This window comes from Lathyrus oleraceus, chromosome 7 (genome assembly GCF_024323335.1).
Source record: "Lathyrus oleraceus cultivar Zhongwan6 chromosome 7, CAAS_Psat_ZW6_1.0, whole genome shotgun sequence".
NCBI lineage: Eukaryota > Viridiplantae > Streptophyta > Magnoliopsida > Fabales > Fabaceae > Lathyrus > Lathyrus oleraceus.
The window spans coordinates 109,752,800-109,774,704 of NC_066585.1; the positions used below are offsets into that span (position 1 = coordinate 109,752,800).

At 37.4% G+C, this 21,905-nt stretch overlaps 1 protein-coding gene, 1 long non-coding RNA gene and 1 pseudogene across 2 annotated transcripts in view; 2 read left to right on the forward strand and 1 right to left on the reverse strand.

Moving 5' to 3' along the window:
* Positions 1-202: 202 nt before the first annotated feature.
* On the forward strand, positions 203-302 carry LOC127109081 (uncharacterized; annotated as a pseudogene).
* A 1,593-nt stretch (positions 303-1,895) lies between these two features.
* Positions 1,896-21,905, reverse strand: part of LOC127108055 (uncharacterized) — a 30,122-nt gene continuing 10,112 nt past the window's right edge. The window contains exons 2-3 of the long non-coding RNA XR_007795949.1: positions 19,517-19,651; positions 1,896-2,617 (exon numbers count right to left, since the gene is read on the reverse strand). This is a non-coding gene — a long non-coding RNA (uncharacterized LOC127108055). The remainder of the gene's footprint in view (positions 2,618-19,516; positions 19,652-21,905) is intronic.
* On the forward strand, positions 14,713-18,050 carry LOC127108053 (magnesium transporter MRS2-4). Its single transcript, XM_051045413.1, has 4 exons — positions 14,713-15,273; positions 15,403-15,821; positions 16,482-16,745; positions 17,465-18,050. Exons 1-4 carry the CDS (start codon positions 14,973-14,975, stop codon positions 17,741-17,743), a joined length of 1,263 nt encoding a protein of 420 aa, XP_050901370.1. The 5' UTR covers positions 14,713-14,972; the 3' UTR covers positions 17,744-18,050.

Consider the following 21,905-nt stretch of genomic DNA (forward strand, 5'->3'; position numbering starts at 1 on the left):
CATGCCAGTTTTCGGTTGAGGTTTTTCCACATTCGTTCGTTCGGTTCCCCATTGATAGTGGTTTTGGGCCATGCTCTCGATAAGCTGGTAAGCATCAGCGTAAGGTTTGTTCATTAGTGCACCACCTGCAGCGGCGTCTATTGTTAACCTTGTATTGTATAAGAGACCATTATAAAATGTGTGAATTACTAACCAGTCTTCCAAACCATGGTGTGGGCAAAGTCTCATCATGTCTTTGTATCTTTCCCATGCTTCGAAAAGAGACTCGTTGTCTTTCTGTTTAAATCCGTTTATCTGGGCTCTTAACATAGCTGTTTTGCTTGGTGGAAAATATCGGGCAAGAAAAACTTTCTTCAACTCGTTCCATGTGGTGACTGAGTTGGAAGGGAGAGATTGAAGCCATCTTCTAGCGCTATCTCTTAATGAGAAAGGAAAAAGACGAAGTCGAATTGCCTCTGAAGTGACACCATTAGCTTTAACAGTATCAGCGTATTGAACAAATACGGATAAATGAAGGTTTGGATCTTCGGTAAGATTTCCAGAGAATTGGTTCTGTTGCACAGCCTGCAACAACGAAGGTTTAAGTTCAAAGTTGTTTGCTTCGATTGCGGGCGGAGCAATACTTGAATGCGGTTCATCTTGCGATGGAGCGGCGTAATCTCTAAGAGCACGAGCTGGTTCTGCCATCTCGGTTAAAGAAGGAAAAATGTTTTTGAAATCTGGAAGGTTTATAGGAGGGAGATTGTTTTCAGCACGATATTCCCGAATTCGTCGTAAGACTCGGAGATATAGTTCGATATCGTTGATTCGTAAATAGAGCGATTCGCCTTGAGAGCGAGTGCGTGGCATACAAATCAACGAAAGAAAGAAAATAGAAGAAAAAGAAACCTTAGTCTCTACAGCGTAACGGAAGAGTTACGATATCGATTGAATAAAAGTCCCCGGCAACGGCGCCAAAAACTTGATCGTACGACTGGGTGAGTCGAGAATGGGATACAAACTGCAAGTGCACAGTTCTATCGCGTAGTTTTAAAAGATATCGATCCCACAGGGACTTATGAATCGATATACCGTTATCTAAGGTTACTACGTAAATCTAAGGTGAAAATGTTTGATTGTTTGGGGAAAAACTAAGAGCTAAACTAATATCTAGATTAAATATTAATAAAACGGATATCGGTATGTAGTTCGTCAAAACTAGGGAATCAAGTCTTTGTCGGTTTCTTGGTTTTAAAATGAATCGTTTCGGTTAACTTTATTGGTTAAAGGTTCTATCTCAAACTCTCGCTCTGTTGAATAAACCATGATTTTATATTAATGTTGCTGTCACTTATAATTAAGTCAAAAACCATATTTTGAAAACAATAAAGTTGCAGAAACTCTTTTTAAGAAAATACTGACCGTTTTAAACACCCTTATCTCAAACTCTCGCTCTGTTGACTTAGGTTATATAATTAAATCCAAATGCTTAACTCTCGTCCTCACATTCAATCTTTAAAAATACTTTTTGGAAAAGGTCAGAATTTAATTAACTCTAAAACTTGCTCTCGCCCTGATCTAGAATTAATGCCTAACTTACACTGTCCAGTTAAAATCTCAAACTCTCGCTCTATTGATTTTAACTTCTTTATGTCTTTTACTTTTGTAAAAAATCTTGTTATTAAACCTGTAAGTTGAGACCGTAAAAAGATTGATTTTGATTTTAAGTTTAGGTAGACCGACTCAGTCTCGATCCCTTATTCTGCTTACTTTACATACCGATACCTAGGCAAATTAGCCAGACATGCTAAATAAATAAGAATTTATATCATGCATAAACAGACTCATTCCAGGCAGGCAATATGAATAAACAATAGAATAAAACATTAAAAATTAAATAACAATTAAAGAACCTGAATGCGTAATACAATGGTCTTGAACACTCCACCACAAGCCGGTAGGATTTGTTCTTGGATTCTTCAATTAGACAGTAAATTAAATCAAGGAAATAAAACTGGAATATAACGTAAGGTTAAATCCGGTATAAAGTTGCACAATAGTTTCCGGTGTAGAAACTATTATGCGAAAAATATCTAAAAGCTAAAACTGGAAAGGTAAATTTGCAAGGGAAAAAGAATGTAAATCTTGCAAAAGAAATAAATAAAATAAACAATGCTAAGTTGCTGGAAAGGAAGAAAAATAAGCAAAGGCGTGAAAAGAAAATTTGGCAGAGCTTCGGCAAACTGAGCGTGCAAAAACTGAGACTTTTTTAGGTTTGTGAGATGGCTATTTATAATAGCCTTGGTAACTGCCTTCCGTTTCCCACGAGTCTTCAGCATGGCTAAATACACGGCGTGGGCATAGGACACGAACTCTCTCAACGTTCTTCTTCAATTCTTCTGAGAGCGTGACTTGCGCCAAAAAGCTAGTGGAATGGTGTGACGCTCGTCACACCATGTGTGACGCTCGTCACAGGGATGCTTCTAGTGTGACGCTCGTCACAACCCTTGTGACGCCCGTCACAGGCACAACGTGCGCTTTCTTTTGGGCTGGGCTTGGTCTTTGATATTTGTTTCCTTTTTACTCCTTTCTACACCTCCTTTTCTTCCCTTTTTCACTTTTGCTTCAAAATGGATACCTGACATAAATAGAAAATAAATACTGCATAATATCTGATAAAATGGGATAAATTAAAGTAAATGATAATATAATCTAATTGAATTAAGTCTTCAAATGTGATATAATTTCATGTTATCATTTGATAATTTGCCTAAACCAAAGTTGTCTTAAGTTTGTATCTAGTTTGATTTGGTATTTGGATCATTGGAACTAGGAATCCTAGTAAGTGAAACATATCATTGATTGTGCAATTAGTGTAGTGATTTGTATTTCACTTTATCTCTAATCCATTAGCTTAACGCATATCCGGTTTTCCAATAACGGTTCGTTTTAGACTAAAATTTTCCTCGGCCGCTTCCGCACTTAAAACAATTTTTCAAAACCAATTTTAATTGGTAGCGCCGACTCAAGTTTTTAATTGGGATCTATTCAACCCCCCCTTCTAGATCCGTGCCATAGTCTAACAAGTGGTATCAGGAGCTCCGGTTCACTCCGTGCTTCAAAATATAACTTTGATAGAAAATGGCTAACGAACCTAAAGGGGCTTATAATAGAGCTCCCGTTTTCAATGGTGAAAATTATAGTTATTGGAAAGACTGTATGCGGGTGCACATAAATTCCATAGATAGAAAAATATGGAATGTTATTCTCAATGGTCCAATTGAAATAACCATGACCAATGAGAACAATGAATTGGTGCCTAAGCCCGAAGCACAATGGACCGATGATGATGAAAAGAAATACAATTATGATTGGAAATCCAAAAATATCCTAATCTCCTCACTAGGTGTAGACGAATACTATCGTGTATCCCATTGTCCTACTGCTAAGGCCATGTGGGATTCACTACAAATTGCCCATGAGGGGACGAACGATGTTAAGTTGGCTAGAATCAACACACTAACACAAGAGTTTGATCTCTTTTTCATGGAGCAAGGGGAAACCATTGCTGACATGCAAAAGAGATTCACTCATCTCATTAATCGATTACATTCACTTGGTAGGCATGTTTCCAATGATGTTGCTACTAATAAGATCTTGAGATGTCTTAACAGGGAATGGCAGCCGAAAGTGACCGCCATCAAAGAAGCAAATGATCTTACCATATTAGACTTGACAACATTATTTGGCAAACTACAAGAGCACAAACAAGTACTCTTGAGCCTAGAACAACACGAAAAGAAAGAAAAGAAGGACAAAGCAAAGGTGAGTGAAAAGAAATCAATAGCTCTAAAGACTTCCTCCTCAAAGTCTCAAGCAAAAGAGCAAAGTGATTATTCATCGAGCGACGAAGAAGAAGAGGACAAGAGTGAAGATATGGAGCTGTTCGTTAAACGCTACAATCGTTACGTGAGAAAGAACGGCATCCAACACTCCGAGAAGAACTTGGTAAACTTCCGGAAACAATCTAGGTACTCTAAAAATGATGACTCAAAAGGTAAAATAACTAGAGGGTCGTGCTATACGTATGGAAAGCCGGGTCATTACAAACCGGACTGTCCGATGAACAAGAAGACAAAAGAAAATGAATCATACAAATCACACAAGAAACCATCAAAGCCAAGGAGAGCATACATAGCTTGGGAAAGCGATAGCGACTCCTCAGATGATGAAAGTTCTAGTGATGAAGATGAAAATGCAAACCTATGTCTCTCTGCTCATCAAAAGAACAAAAAGAAACAGGTACGACATGCTAAATATGAAAAATCCTCTAGTATGTCTCATCATGAATTGCAAAATGCTTTTGATACTTTACACTGTGAAGTGAAAGAGGCCTTTAAAAGGCTTGCCTCAAATAAGAATTTTTTTTCTCATTTGGAACATAAAATTCAACAATCCGAAAGGAAACTTGAGGCACTTAAAGCTTCTATAGTGGAAAGCACAAAAACAAGTTATGAGGACCTTAGAAGTAGAATGATGAACTTTGGGTGTGATACTTGTTACATTTGGCAAGGTGAAGTAAGAAACCTAAAGGCCAAACTTGACAAGGCTCTTGAGCCCAAGATTACCTTTGCTATCGACAAATCAAACTTTCGAAAAAGTATGGTTAATCCATATCAAAAATATAAATATGTTATAAAGGATGAAGATAGCAAAAGTAATCAAAATGAAAATTTCTCTTGTCTTTATTGTTGCAAGAAAGGCCACTCCATTGCTAAATGTAGGTTTAGGAGATTTTTAGTTCCTAAAGGCATTTATCAATGGATGCCCAAATGCAACCATTTCGTTCCTCACCATTCAGGACCCAATAAGCCATTGGGTACCTTCTCTTGTTAATTATATTGCCATAGGTACAATGCCTCGAGACTACCAAGAGAAGATGGGTTCTCGACAGTGGATGCTCAAGGCACATGTCAGGAGACATATCTCTCTTCATTGACTTCGTGGCTAAGAAGAAGGGATATGTAACTTATGGTGACAACAACCGTGGAGCAATACTTGGTAAAGGTAGTGTAGGTAATCCCTCTTCTACTACTATTTCTGATGTATTGCTTGTCGAAGGTCTTAAACACAATCTACTTAGCATCAGTCAATTATGTGACAAAGGATACAACGTATCGTTTTCAAAAGACTGTTGCAAAATTGTACATAATGATGATAAGAAGAGTATGTTTAATGGCATGCGTGTGAACAATGTCTATATGCTTGACTTAAATGAAGTATCGTTAACCAGTGACAAATGCCTTGTAACAATGAGTGAAGATTCATGGTTATGGCATAGGCGTTTAGCACATGTTAACTTTGACTTACTAAACAAAGTAGTCTCAAAAGATCTAGTCCTAGGTCTCCCCAAAATCAAGTTCACCAAGGATCACCTTTGTGATGCTTGTCAAAAAGGGAAGCAAACGAGGATCTCATTTAAATCCAAAAATATCGTTTCAACAACGAGACCTCTCGAGCTTCTTCATATGGATTTATTTGGGTCATCTAGGATTAAAAGTCTAGGAGGAAACTATTACGGTTTCGTAATAGTGGACGACTTTTCTCGATTTTGTTGGACTATTTTTTTAGTAAGCAAGAGCGATATGTTCGCCTCCTTTGAAAGATTTGCTAAGCTTTCCCAAAATAAACTAAATACAAACATTGTTGCAATTAGAAGCGATCATGGGGGTGAGTTCGAAAATCACTTATTTGAAGAATATTGCGGTAACCATGGTATTGATCATAACTTCTCTGCTCCACGTACTCCTCAACAAAATGGGGTTGTGGAGCGTAAAAATCGAATTTTGGAAGAATTGGGAAGAACAATGATCAACGAAAGTGGCTTACCGAAATATTTTTGGGCCGACGCCATTAGTACGGCTTGTTATGTTCTGAATAGGGTGCTCATTCGCCCCATTCTAAATAAAACACCGTATGAGCGTTTAAAAGGGCGAAAGCCAAATGTCTCTCACCTTCATGTTTTTGGTTGCAAATGTTTCGTATTGAATAATGGAAAGGAAAACTTGGAAAAATTCGATTCCAAGGCCGACGAAGGTATCTTCCTCGGATACTCTCAATCTAGCAAAGCATATAGAATATACAACAAACGATTACTTGCTGTAGAAGAGTCTGTACATGTCACTTTTGATGAATCCAATCCGAGAAACGTCGGAAAGGGTAGTGTTTTTCATGGTGCAGGTACATCTACTGAAGACATACTCAGAGGTGGCGAGCCGGGGATTGATCAACCCGACATAGTCAAAATTGAGGAGGACAAAGATGTACACCATGAGGAAACCGAGGTAGTTCATCCGCCTTCAAACGATGATCTCCCTCAAGCTTGGAAGTCTTCCAAAGACCATCCAATCGACAACATTCTCGGAGATATCTCAAAGGGTGTAACAACTCGATCTAAGCTAAGTAATTTATGTTATCACTTCGCTTTCGTTTCGCAAATGGAACCTAAAAACCCTAAAGAAGCCCTACTCGATGAACACTGGTTTTTGTCAATGCAGGAGGAACTTAATCAGTTCACCAGAAATGAGGTTTGGGACCTTGTCCCTCCTCCGCGAGATCATCGAGTAATCGGCACCCGATGGGTGTTTAGGAACAAGCTGGACGAAAACGGGGTAATAACCCGTAATAAGGCGCGTTTAGTCGCGCAAGGGTATAACCAAGAGGAAGGCATCGACTATGAGGAAACTTATGCGCCGGTTGCCCGACTCGAGGCTATACGCCTTCTCCTTGCCTTCACTTGTGCGAAATACTTTAAGCTATTCCAAATGGATGTTAAGAGTGCGTTCCTTAACGGTCACATGAATGAAGAGGTTTACGTCGCACAACCTCCGGGTTTCGAATCTCATGAGTATCCTGATCATGTTTATAAACTAAAAAGGGCTTTGTATGGCCTCAAACAAGCTCCTAGAGCTTGGTATGAGAGACTAAGCAAATTCTTACTCGATCAAGGTTACTCAAGAGGAAAGGTTGACACAACCCTCTTCATTAAACGTCAAGGAAAGCACTTGATATTAGTGCAAATTTATGTAGATGATATCATATTTGGGTCTACTAACATGAATCTTGTGAGAGAATTTTCAGACCTTATGCAGGGCGAATTCGAGATGAGTATGATGGGGGAGCTCACATACTTTCTCGGTTTGCAAATTAAAAAGCTCAAAGAAGGGACTTTCGTGAGCCAAACAAAGTATTGTTTGGACCTTATCAAGAGATTTGACATGGCAAAAGCTAAGGCCATAGACACCCCCATACCTACTTGTACAAACTTGAACAAAGATGAAGACGGTAAGGAAGTAGATGTAAAACGGTATAGAGGTATGATTGGATCACTCCTTTATCTTACTGCTTCTCGTCCCGATATTATGTTTAGCGTATGCATGTGCGCAAGATATCAATCATGTCCCAAGGAATCCCATCTAAAAGCTGTCAAACGAATACTTCGATACCTATCTGGTACTCCGAAGTATGGACTATGGTATTCCAAAGGTAATGATTGTCCATTGGTAGATTTCTCCGATTCCGATTTTGCCGGTTGCAAATCGGATAGGAAAAGCACCAGTGGCACTTGTCACTTATTTTCAAACTCTTTGGTCAGTTGGCATAGCAAGAAACAGGTTTCAGTTGCTTTGTCAACCGCTGAAGCGGAATACATTGTCGCCGGTAGTTGTTGTGCTCAAATCCTATGGATTAAGCAACAACTATTGGATTTTAACCTCAAACTTGAACGTATTCCCATTTTTTGTGACAATACAAGTGCCATCAACCTGACCAAGAATCCTGTGCTGCATTCTCGCACCAAACACATCGAAATTCGACACCACTTTCTTCGGGATCATGTAGAGAAAGGTGACATTGTATTTGAACATGTTAATACTGAAAATCAACTAGCGGACATCTTCACAAAGCCGCTAGCTACTGAACCTTTCTTTCATATCCGCCGAGAACTTGGTATTCTCGATATTTCGGAACGGGCACTATAATCTGCTGTTTTACCTTATTCCATTTAAGACTATAATCTTGTACTTCTAACAAGTTGATGTTGTTGCAAGCACAAGTTTATTGTTCACCAAGTCGCTCAGGCATCGAGGTGATATTGTTCCCTTTTCTCTCTCTCTCTCTCTCTCTCTCTCTATCTGCAAAGTTTCATGGTTAACATAGCTATACCACATCATGATATTGTATATATATACATGATGTATCTCTTTGGATGTTTATTGCTGTATGGCATTTTAATTATGCATAAAACTTGTCAATGCATGTGCAAAATAGTGAAAAACTGAAATTTTGTCTGTATGAGTCGACCGTAACAGGGCTATGGTCGACACACACTTAACATTTTTTTAAATTTCTCAAAAATCAAACAGTATGCGTCGACGCATACAGAGGTATGGTCGACGCATCGCTTACAAATTCTGTTTTTCTGCAGAAAAATTTAAACCGTTTCATGCATCTACATTCAAAAACCATCATTAAATGTGCATTTACATTCCATTACCTTTCAAACTACCCACTACCTTGTAACCTGCATCTACCTAGTGTTTATTGTCCCTTGATCTTTCATCTTCCCAAAACCCTAACCTTTCCTCTACAAATAGGGAAAAACCTCTCTTTAGCAAAATCACTCTCAAAAACCCTCACAAACCTTCACTCTCTACCCACACTCACTTAGTTTCAAACCTGCCCAAATGGCTTCCACATCACGCAGACCTACCGGCAAGAGATCCCGAGAATCATCCGCCGCATCTCTACCCATATCTGATGTATCGCTTGTTCCACCAGCTCGCGTCGAAGCCTTCAACAAAGATATCGGCAAAAGAGGAGTTGTTCGACAACATGCGTTCTACAAGCTTACCGCCGAACGCATGCACCTCGTAGAAATCATGGCTCTGCTACAGCATCAAGGCATTGTCAACTTCTTGGAATGCAACGCTAAATACAGCGAAGATTTAGTCCGAGTGTTCTACGCCGACCTTCATGATAACTTTCGCGGGCACAAGTTTCATTCCAGAATCGGCACGACAAAGGTATCACTTAAGTCAAATGTCTGGAACCAGTATTTTGATATGTCATTGGATGATGCTGAAAATCCTCTAGCTGAGGTAACTGACTCTCACCAAATAGAAGGTTACGAGTTTAAGAGTGCATTCAATGATATGCTGAAACGACCATATCCTGATCATATTGTTAACAGTGACTCGTTCCCACGAACTGTCACTGCCGGCAAGCTGAAAACCGGGGAACGGATTCTTCAGTGGATTGTCTCTCGTATCCTGCGACCAAAGAAAGGTGGTCTCTCCAGAGTTGAACAGACTGAGGTTCATCTCATTTACATTCTGAAGAATAAGAAGAAAATCAATTGGCCTTACTACATTGCCAGTAGGATGTTCAGTCTACGTGATTCCGGACGAGGAACTGCTCTTGCTTACGTATCTTTCATTCAAGAGGTCCTTACTGCAGCCAACGTTAATCATCCGTCTTTCCCGTACACTTCCATCTCATCTGACAAAGAGTTCAGCCCAAAAACTCTGTCTATGATGGGATATTTTTGGTGTGATGAGAGGAGAATGTACAAGTTTGTTCGAAGAGGATTTGTCCATGCGCCTGTTGCAGCAGATGATGACAGTGATGAAAGTGAAGAAGAAGAAGATGAAGAGGAAAATGAAGAGGAGGAAGCCGGGCACGCTTTTGATCACCATGGTGGAGATAATAGTCCTCCACGTGTTGACACTCACGACTACTCTGACTCCGCTTGGGTTCAGCAGTCACATTCAACTGAAGAAAATGTCCCCATCTGGGGTGGCTGGGGTGACTGGCAACATACGGGCTGGTCAACTCAACGTCAATTCTACCAGCCGTATCACCAGGATGATGAAGAATCTCCTCCGTCTCCTCCACAGCACGCAAACTCTTTAGAATTGTTGGATATGATGCGAAACATGCAGCTAGCACAACAATCCTTCATGCAAACTCAGGATGAGCGCTATGCTCATATTAGCAGTCAAATTCAAGCCCAAAATGAGCGGCTCAACACCCTCTCTACTAGCTTAAATGACCGGTATGCAGCCTTTTCGGAAACATTTGACCGCCAGGAACGGTCGGTCGACGGGAGTCTCAAGCATCTGAGCGGTGTTGCCGATTACCTATCTACTCTGGCTGACCCCTACAAAAACCCGGGCATCTGTTACCATCCAGGACACCGCCATTAGGACATAGACCTTCATATTCACTTTACATTTTGCTTGTTGTTTTGAATGTTTTCATTTTTTCTGTTTTGCTTGTTTGTGCAACATTAATTTTAATGTGTTTCTTCCTTTAATTAATGATTATTGATCAGAAATGATATTGGTGTGTTATTATTATCTGTTTGTGTTATTTCCTATGGAATCTTTTGTTACGTTGATTCATCATTCCTTTTCTCGTTTTGATGTTGTCAAAGGGGGAGAAGAGGTACAAGCAACCAAAATATCCACAACAAATTAACAGATGGTTTTGCAGATAGCCTTAGAGTACAAAAGAAAGGGGGAGTGTGCATAATATGTGTAAATATTGCATGTTGTTTTTATCCTTGGCTGTACACAGGTTCTCATCATCAAAAAGGGGGAGTATGTAAAGGCAAAAGTGTCATAAAACATATAATCACAGGTTTCGATGATGACAAATGACCACCATGGATGAATTGGCATTGTCGATTCCTCTTCTACAAAACAAATGCAACATATCCTTTTCTATACTCATCTAATACTGCCATACTTCGTACAACATATGTGGAAAAGATGTGATCATGACAAAATGCATGAAAATCACAAAAATATGAAATTGTGCAGATGTGCAGGTTTTGAGTCGACCATACGGGTCAGCACATGAACCACGGGTCAGCGCATAACACAGACCAGTTGGTGACTGGTCAGCTCATGATTGCTTGAGTCGACCACAGGTCGGCGCATGGCACAGTTCAATTGACCACGGGTCAGCTCATGGAATGCTTGAGTCGACCACAGGTCGGCGCATGACACAGTTCAGTTGGCCATGGGTCAACTCATGGAATGCCTGAGTCGACCATAGGGGTCGGCGCACTTCCCACGGGTCAGCGCACGCCGACCTATGGTCGACCGCTCGTGCGTAAACTCAGTTTTTTGAGTATTTTCCAATGTTTGAAAAGTTGTTTTTCTTGTTGGTTAGCTAGTTACTATAAATAGAAATCAAATCAATTTTATCAACTAACATTTGTCAAATTGATTTCAAGTGTTCAAGGAAACAAGAAAGAGTGAAATAGGTGTCCAAGATTCATCATCTTCATCTTCAACAACTCACAACACATCAACTACACACAACCATTTTTGATGTGCTTCGTGTTGGGTTAAAGGTGATAAGGTTCGAAGCTGAGATTAGAGAATCCGGTTCGGGTTGAAGCTTGTGGCAGGTTCTTTCTTGAATAAAACCGTTAGGGTTTTGTCCTCCAAGACCGGTTTGTGTTTGGGGTTTTTTGGACGAATTGCTTCATCAATATTCAGCTGAGCGAAGGTGATTGAGAAGAGAAAGTCTTCATCAGTCTAGTAGCGGATTCGGTGATATTGAAGAGAAGGATTCAGGTTCGATTCATTGTGGTTGAGATCAGCCGGGCCGAGGGTTTGAAGAACGGAAGGTTCTTCAACAAAGGGGTTGGAATCGGAGGTCTAGCAACAACGATCGAAGGTCTTGATTCATCTTGAATCAAGGAACAAGGATAGGAAGCAGCATTCAACATCTTGAGAGTTCTGTTGTTTACTTGCTTTGCAATCCTTGTATAAACGGTTAAATTCTACAGGTGATATCTAATTAAATCATCTCAATTCTAAGTTTAGAATTGAGGGCAGACGTACCCCGAAGCGAGGACGGCGGGGGAACTGCCTCATCAAATCTCTGTCTTCTTTAATTTTCTGCATAATTGTTTTTCAGCTTAAAAATTAAGTGATTTTAGTTTAAGCAATTTTACCAAACATTGATATAAGTTGAGTAAGAGATTAAAACTTTGTTTTTGAATCCAAAGTATAATAGTATATTGTACTAGATCAATTTGAATTACTTACTCAACACAAATATCACTTGGAGTGTTTATGCACACCAAGTGTTTGATAATTTGCCTAAACCAAAGTTATCTTAAGTTTGTATCTAGTTTGATTTGGTATTTGGATCATTGGAACTAGGAATCCTAGTAAGTGAAATATATCATTGATTGTGCAATTAGTGTAGTGATTTGTATTTCACTTTATCTCTAATCCATTAGCTTAACGCATATCCGGTTTTCCAATAACGGTTCGTTTTAGACTAAAATTTTCCTCGGCCGCTTCCGCACTTAAAATAATTTTTCAAAACCAATTTTAATTGGTAGCGCCGACTCAAGTTTTTAATTGGGATCTATTCAACCCCCCCTTCTAGATCCGTGCCATAGTCTAACATGACACAGGCCGTGTCAGCTGACACGGGCACCCGTGTCAGCTCCCTATTTTAGTGCCATGGCTCTCCTCTCCTGACACAGGTCGTGTTGGCCAACACGGATGACCGTGTCAGGACTACTGTGATGTTTAATTTCCTCTTCCGAGGGGCCCGAAATGTCCGATTCCCTTGGCGATCCCTCTGGTATTCTTGCTCACACCTGAAACCATTAAAACTACCACAAAGAGACATAAAATGGAGTATAATGATGCAAACCAAATATAATCAACAAATTGAAATAACAATGCAAAACATCTAATTTACTAAACAAAACGACAAAACAGGTAGACTAATGTGTTACCGACTTCGTGAAATTGTGTTGAATGAGTGTCAGAAAACAAGTAGAATTAGAGACTGATTAGTCACACACAAAAGGACAGATTGATGAGAGGCAGCGTAAATAAGGAACACCGTAAGATACAGTGCACTTAAGTGAATTGTAGAACATCATAAGGTACGGTTCACTTAAGTAGAATACAAAATGTGGTAAGGTACCACACGCTTAAGTGATTTTCGGTATACCATAAGATATAAGTCACATGCACTTAAATGGGATTTTTAGTTTGCAGCCCACACAAGTGGTTCTATAAATAAAACCCTTGTGCAGAAGCTTTTCACTTGATGAAATTGCGTCTCTCTCTCTCTCTCTCTCTCTCTCTCTCACTCACTCAAAGGCTTCATTCGTAGCAGCTAATACTGAGACTGAAGGAATTCGTTCGTGTGGATTGAGTAGATGCGTTGTCACCATTCAACGCTCGTGATCACTCCTTAGATCTACATTAAAGGTTTCAATCGCCACAAAAGGTAATAATTTCTATCACTTATCATGCTCATTCGTAAGGATCACTAAAGGAATTTTTTTTAATTCCCGTTGCGTTTTGGATCACAATTTTCCTTCATAAATAATGGTAAAACAACCTTCACGAACCTTCTGACACAATTTTCTCACTATCTGCGAGCAGTTTACAGTTGACCATAAAGAAGCCAATGTCAATGTTAATGATCTCAAAACCTTTAGTAATTTTCCACATCTTCTTCAACATATCCTTCATCAAATGATAACTCACATTCTTCCTAAGGAGTTTAATGACTAGTGCATCCTTCAAAGAATTGCACATTTCCTGAAAAACTTATCATCTATCTTGATCTTTGATAATAGTCAATTTCCTCCTTCAAAAAAGACTATCATAAGTCTCTTTTCAATCATGTTCACTCTCTTATGCGTAGTAATGACTCATTGACCTTCAATAAAAATATCCCAAAACGACGATTTAGAAAACTTAAACGAACCTTCCTCCGATGGCTTGACCCATAACCGTGACATTTCACGCGACAAAAACAAAAAAGTCCATATCCAAAAAAAAATTCCTCCATTCAAAACTATTACTATCAATAAAATGCTTACCGTGCCTCTCGATAAAAGTGTCAGCGAGCTCATTCTACCTAACTCAATTTTAATTTAACTTTGTAATATTTTACTACTAATAATTAGGCTAATGCTAACATGTTCCCCAATGACACAAATTAATGATACATTTATAGAAATATTTTATTGGAACACATACATTTGATTTCTTGAAACTTAAATTTTATTTTATTTTACCGATTTTTTTTTAATAGTAGTAACCTTAACTTATGCCCTTGGGATACAAGTTAGCAAAACCCTAATAATTAAACTCAGTTTTTTAAAACAACTAAAAGACAAATAACATATTTAGAGTTAACCTATCTAACCAAAGACAAATTTAACTCACTTAAAATTCAAACACACACTAAACGACAAAGAAACATATTTATAATTAACCCAATTAAACTAACTAGTAAAGACAAATTTAAATGTACAAAATTTCTCCTCCAACCAAAAACCAATCACGCCTATGAATCAATTGTCCCATTATGGATTTTCAACAATCACTTTTTATTCCACTGTAATTTTCTTTTGACAAAAAATAATCTAATGTTGTTACTAATTCGCAAGAATTTAAATCAAAGTATATTTTAGGAAAATCATAAAAGTATAAAATTTTATATTTAAAAAAAGGAAGGATATAACTAAAATATCCTATTTTAACTGGAAATCATTAAAAATACAAAGCACTTACAAAAAATAAATACACTTACCTATATTGTATGTAAAAAAAGGACTTATTCCTATTAATTTAACCAAAAAAAAAACTGAACCATAGAATTTCTTTTAAAATCCGAAAAGTCTGAATAAGCTAAAATATTCGTTTATTCTTCATCTATAGTTCTATACTATCTCTCAGAATTAAAATTGCCTTACTCAAAGCCGTTTATGGAAGAAAATCAAAGCGAAGAGGGAGAAACAGAAAAACACCAACATCACCATCACTCTCTTCTTCCTTTCTTTCTTTCTCATCGCATTTTCAATGTTCAACCATTATTATATTATTATTATTAGCTATTAATTTATTGTATTATATATTAATCTCCGGTTAAATATGGGTAAGAAGAGCAAGGGCCTCTTCTCCTTTCGCCGGCGGTCTAAGAAATCCGCCGTGCCGACTCATTCTCCGCCGCATCCTACGGCGGTTGAAATTATCGGTTCACCTTCGGATAACCGATTGGTTACAAAAGTAAAGAAAAAAACCGGTGGAGCTAGGTTATGGATGCGGTTCGACCGTTCAGGCAAGTCGGAGCTCGTGGAGTGGGAGAAAAATACGATCATCCGCCATGCCGCAATTCCTGCCAGAGACCTAAGGATTCTAGGTCCTGTATTCTCCCATTCATCCAATATCCTCGGTAATTCAATTTCTCTTTTGATTCTATCAAATTCTATTAAATTTTAGGGTTTCAGGTTTTTTATTCATGAACAATTTCAATGTAGTTTATGAATTATTTATTTGTTTATTTATTTTTTATTGTGTTTAGCGAGAGACAAAGCGATGGTGGTTAATTTGGAGTTTATAAAAGCAATAGTAACAGCTGAAGAAATTTTATTGCTTGATCCTTTACGGCAAGAGGTTCTTCCGTTTGTTGAACAATTGAGGCTACAGCTTCCTCACAAGACTCAGCCCAAACTTCTTGGTGGTGGTGGTGATGAACAAGAGTTGCCTGTTCCTGAGGGTGGTGAAGGTTTACCTTCCGAGCTTCCGCTTCCGTTTGAGTTTCAAGTGTTGGAGGTTGCTTTGGAAGTTGTGTGTACATATCTGGATTCCAATGTTGCTGACCTTGAGAGAGGTGCTTATCCTGTGTTGGATGAATTGGCTAGGAATGTTAGTACCAAGAATCTTGAACATGTTAGAAGCTTGAAGAGTAATCTTACTCGATTGCTTGCTCGTGTACAGAAGGTATGTGTGCTGCATAAGTTCCTTCTCTTACAAGTTATAATTAGACCCCTTTGTGTTTTTTGTTTTTTTTTTGTTTTTCAGTTATTAATCTTTGTTCATGTAAAGAGGTTGCTTTTTGTTCAAAAAAATGTAAAGAGGTTGCTTATTAAGTTACTGAAAACAATTCTTTGATAGCTATAGGTGTTTATGGAAGTTCAACATTTAAGGAGGAAATAATTGCCTACTTAGATTAATATTTGCATTCTTATATTCAACGTCCTCTGTACTTTGTTGGACTTGGATTGGTTGAGATGCCCGTTAAAGTAGTTGTATTACTAAAAGTGCCAACAAAATTCTTTTTGTAGCGATTTTGTACATTACATTGAGACGGTTTAATTTTTTAGGAAGAAGTTACAGATAATTTTTAACTTCTGTGGATTGTGGACATCTGACATATACATCCAATTATGCAATCGTGGGAAAAAGGAAGAAAAGTTATTTCCCTCACACCCCTTTAATTGCCTGATTTTCTGTTACATTGTTAAATAGTCATATTAGCTCTCGAGTAGGAAACTAGTAGAAGCTTCTGTCGATAAAGAAAAATGTTTACCCTGTATAAGCTCATGCATTCTGTTATCATTGAGATATCATACTTTAGAAATTAACGGTCCACTTTTACAGGTGCGAGATGAAATTGAACATCTATTAGATGACAATGAAGACATGGCTCAACTATATTTGACAAGGAAGTGGTTGCAAAATCAACAATTCGAGGCTCAATTGGGAGCCACAACCTCGAATAACCTTTCAATTGTTCGACGATTTAATTCTACTAGAAGTGGAAGTCTTATGACTAGCAACGATGATAATGATGTGGAGGACTTGGAGATGTTGCTTGAAGCATATTTTATGCAGTTGGATGGAACTCGTAACAAGATATTGTCTGTAAGTGTTCATGTGACCAGATTTTTGTCAAATCACGTTCATGTCATTTTTTGAAGAGTAGAATTGTTGCTTTCTATTTATAGATTATATTGTTCTATCTAATTTACAGACATAGTTGGGACTTCTGTTTTCTTACTGCAGAAATTATATTTCATCCTTTTAGTTTTCTCTTGTTTTGTGATGAAGGAAAGTTGGGTTGTTGCCGTTTCACTAAAATAGTACTATATTGCATCCTTTTAGTTTTATCTTGTTTTGGATGGGGGAAAGCTGGGTTGTTGCTGTTTCAGTGAGAGAGTAGCAAGAGCTTGCCCTTAGGTTTCACAAGCTTCCAGAACTTGTCTTTAGATCTCCTTCTGCCGTAGCTATGAATGTTTGTTAGTGGAATTTTAGAGACAGTGATTATGGATTGTGGTACTGGTAGTAGTCCAGTCCAACTTTCTTTTGATTCTGGATTTAGGAAATATAGTATTGTCTAGCTGATGGGAAAATAAGGGGTTGTGACCTAATCAATGATTTCCTTTTCTAATTTGCAACAAAACTCGGAGAATGACTACATCTAAGAACTTTTGGGTTTGGCAAAGTATTTGGGATTTTGAAATGTCAGCTGAATTTGATTGGCATATAAAGTATTATGAGTCTGATTGGAATCTCAAATGTTGATCTGTTTCATTGTTCTTGAGCAGTGTTATGGTTCTTACTTATTGGCTACTGATTTGCAGGTTAGGGAGTATATTGATGACACTGAAGACTATGTCAACATCCAACTTGATAACCATAGGAATGAGCTTATCCAACTGCAGTTGACATTGACAATTGCATCATTTGCTATTGCTATTGAGACATTGATAGCTGGTGCATTTGGTATGAACATTCCATGTTCATTGTACGATAAAAATGGAATATTTTGGCCGATTGTTGGGACTATGACTGCTGTTTCCATATTGCTTTTCCTGCTTGTTTTAGCATATGCTAAATGGAAAAAGTTACTGGGATCGTAAGTCATCGGTTTTGATTTGTAGCAAATGGCAATATGAATCTTGGCAGTTAGTGATTTGATGAACATACAGAAATAAGAAGAAACCCTCAAACAAAGTTAAACTTATGAAGGGTGTATTTCAAATTCTCAAAATGTTAATAGATTGATGACAGAATGTCCCAATATTGCTCTTGACATGGTGTGCTTCATAGCTTCTTTTTGTTTAGTCGTCTTTTTTAACTTGTATGATAATAAGGCCGGGTCAGTTTATATGTGCTCGACAATTGTATATGAGTAGAGATTAAGACTTAAAGAGTATATTTGCTACATGTTTTTTTTTCTTTTCTTGCACTTTGAATATTTTAAACAATTGGTCCCCCTATTACAAAACCTACGATTTTGGTCTCTTAATTTTGATGATTTATGGATTTTTGTAGTCCTCTTCCACTTTTGTAGATGTGACATTGATAATTGGAATGAAAAAATATTTTTTAATTAAGTGATAAAGCTGATTAGGATAATTATTAATTAATATGTTTTTAAATTAGGATAATTATTAATTAATATATTTTTAAATTAATTAATATTTAAAAAGTTGAATTAATATATTTTTAAACTAATTAATTAATTAAAATTTGAGTCACTTGACTTTAATTCATCCATTTATGATTGAGGTTTAGTATCCATATTATATTTTAAGTTGTGTCTATTAATTTTATAAACACTCAAATTATTTCTAACTAAAATAATATGGGACTATTAGGTAAGTACTTGGTCCTCCACGTCATTTCTCATTGTATGGAATCCAACCTGCCGATTACTCTCGCGCCTCTTTTCAAGGTTCATCAATCTCATCTCCCCCGACCTCTCCTGTTACTATGGTCTCATCATCGTTTTTCATTGAAACTCACTTTGCTCAATCTCTCCAACCAACCCAACACTCCGGCACTCGTCTTGAGAGCTTTCTTACGAAAAATTACAATTCTAACCTCTCTCATTTGTTATAGCATTGCTTCTCTCTACTGCTGACTTGCTTCTTATCTCTTATTGCTTTCCTTCCCTTCAAGAACTTGACCTCAGTAACAGTATCAATTTTACGCTAAATGTCAATATTTCAATGGTGTTTCCCAAACTGTGCAAAGTTAAAATCTATGGTCGTATCCATACATATATGATTAGCGCATGACTTTTACAAGTATGTAAGAGTTATGAGTTTCTTGAAGATGTTGTGATGTTGAACTGTTCACTATTAACTCATCACGGCATTGCTTATGTCATCCGTGAGAGACCAACTTTGAAGTCTCTATTGATTAATGGTATGTCAAGTCATGTATTTTGAGTTAAGTCATTTCTAGTTGTTTTGTTCATTAACAAAATTTAGCTAATAAATTACATCAAAAGTAAAATAGATAACGATTATTTTTTCAAAAATGTGTTTGTTAGAAAAAAAATAAAACTTATGAGATGTTGGGAAAATTTTTATACTTAGGGATAAAATTTGTTTGATTTAAAGCTGCTCAATTTTGAGGAGAGACGGTCACATGAGTACAAACTTGCCGTAAAATTTTGTGGATTAGTTTGTTATATATATATATATATATATATATATATATATATATATATATATTATATATATATATATATATATATATATATATATATATATATATATATATATATATATATATATATATATATATATATATATATATATATGTGTGATCCTATGTTCCTGATAACAAAAGAACAACAAGATCAATAAAATAAAATGCGGAAATAGAATTAAAGGTTTTACCTCCAACCATTGTTGCAGTGTTGTGAGTGCACTGTCTTTGATTCTTCCAAGCTCTTACTCTCTCAATATAGATGGTGTATTTCTTTTCTGATGAGAGAAAGCTTTGGGGACCAAAGACTATTTATAGGCTTGATTCTACCATCAAGAATTTAAATCCATTAAAACTCATTACCACTCAATTAAATGGTCATATCAATTTACATTAAAACCAAAATAAATCATACCCTTTTCAGAACCAAAATCCCAAAACTATGGACCACATTAAAATTGGTTTTTTATTATTAATAATTATTATAAAAATAAGAAACCGCTACATTCTCCCACTTTGTCCATAGAACTGATTATTGACATAAATGAGTCATGGAAAACTTACTCAAGAAATAAATATGTGAATCATAGAGATAGTCCCTCTTAAAGCGAGTAGTCTCATCTATGTATTACAACATGTCTATTTTCAAGTATATATCTGTAATGTGGTAACTAACTTGATGAATAAACCAATGTTTACTCTTGGTCCAGATGTAACATATTTTCTCAAACTGATGTGCGCATGAAAATGAGAAAACATCACAATATAAGAGTTTTATTAATAAATTATATGTATACAATCATAAGGAGGACCCAAGTCCCATGTTCTCTACATGATCCTTAAATTTTATTGGTGGCATGCCCTTAATCAAAGGATCAGCGATCATTAAATCAGTACTAATGTGATTAATAACTACTATTTTATCTTTAACTCTTTCTCTAATGGCTAAATACTTTATGTCGATGTGCTTGCTTCGACTTCCACTTTTATTGTTCTTAGCCATAAAGACAACTGATAAATCATCGCAAAAAATCTTCAGAGGCTTAGAAATAGAATTCATGATTCTAAGCCCAGAAATAAAACTCTTAAGTCATACACCATGAGAAGTAGCCTCAAAATAGGAGATAAACTCGACTTCCATAGTAGAAGTAGCAACCAAAGTTTGCTTAGTACTTCTCCATGAAATAGCTCCATCAGCCATCAGAAAAATATATCCTGATGTTGATTTGCGAGAATCAACACAACCAGCAAAGTCGGAGTCTGAATAGCCGATCACATCAAGATTGTCCATCTGCCTATACATTAGCATGTAATCTTTTGTTCCTTTAAGATATCTCAACACCTTCTTTGCAGCTTTCCAGTGATCCATACATGGATTACTCTGATATCTTCCTAAGATTCCAACAACAAATGCAATGTCGGGCCTTGTGCATACTTGAGCATACATAAGACTTCCAACAACAGAAGCATATGGAATGTTCTTCATTTGTTCCCGCTCAAAATCATTCTTAGGGCATTGATTCAAATTAAATCTATCGCCCTTGACAATGGGTGCAACACTTGGTGAACAATATTTCATTCTAAATCTCTTTAAAACTTTATTGATGTCAGTTTCTTGTGATAGACCCAAAATTCCTCGAAGTCTATCTCTGTGGATCTTAATGCCAATGACATAAGATGCCTCACCAATATCCTTCATATCAAAGTTTTTAGAGAGGAATTGTTTCACCTCATGTAGAAAACCTTTATCATTGGTCGTAAGTAGTATGTCATCCACATACAAAATGAGAAAACAAATTTTACTCCCACTGACCTTCTGGTATATATGTTAGATGCCCAAAAGTGCTTATTTGAGCTATCAAATATGGGCATCTTTCACTCCTTTTTGTTGCTAAAGTGTTAGAAACCGCCTTTGTTTTAGATGAATTGCAATACAATGTTAAACGATCTTGGTACCTTTAATTTGTGCGTTATTGTGCAGGAATTAGGCATGAAATAATAGAAAATGAAGGCACAAGAAAGTTGGCAAAGGGACCAAGAGAAGAAAGCATTCATCAGCATGCTCGCTAGGCGAGTGGTGTAGCGAAGTGCTCGCTAGGCGAGCACCCAGCGAGCTGCTAGCGAGCATTGCCAGAATTTTACAGTAGCAAAAGTCAGCAAACTCGCTAGGCGAGCAGCCAGCGAAGGCGGTAGCGAACGCGCCCAGACTTGGTCAAAAGCACAGCCAGCACTTACTCGCTAGGCGAGCCACTAGCGAGCTCCCAGCGAGCAATTCCAGTAGCAAAACCACCAAAACTCGCTGGAGCGAGGGTTGAAGCGTAGGCTTCGCCTAGCGAAGGTTTTGTTCGCCTAGTGAACATGCAATTTGGACTTGGAAGATTCTTTTGGGCGCAGGTGCCTCTGGTGCCTATTTTGGGGCTCGCTAGGCGAACCATTCTGCTCGCCTAGCGAGCATGACAGCTCAGACAGCAGTAGTATAAGTAGCAGGGGCTACTTTTTGGAACCATACTTTTGTACTTTCAACACTTAGCATTTTTTAGATATTTTTCCGGCATTGTTCTAGAGATATTTTGTAACCTA

What these genes read in the sequence shown, in the direction of transcription:
- LOC127108053 (XM_051045413.1), top strand. Translation starts at nt 14,973, where the DNA reads ATGGGTAAGAAGAGCAAGGGCCTCTTCTCCTTTCGCCGGCGGTCTAAG. An exon ending in CCATTCATCCAATATCCTCG is followed by an intron (nt 15,274 to 15,402) that starts GTAATTCAATTT and finishes TATTGTGTTTAG; the next exon opens with CGAGAGACAAAGCGATGGTG. An exon ending in CTCGTAACAAGATATTGTCT is followed by an intron (nt 16,746 to 17,464) that starts GTAAGTGTTCAT and finishes ACTGATTTGCAG; the next exon opens with GTTAGGGAGTATATTGATGA.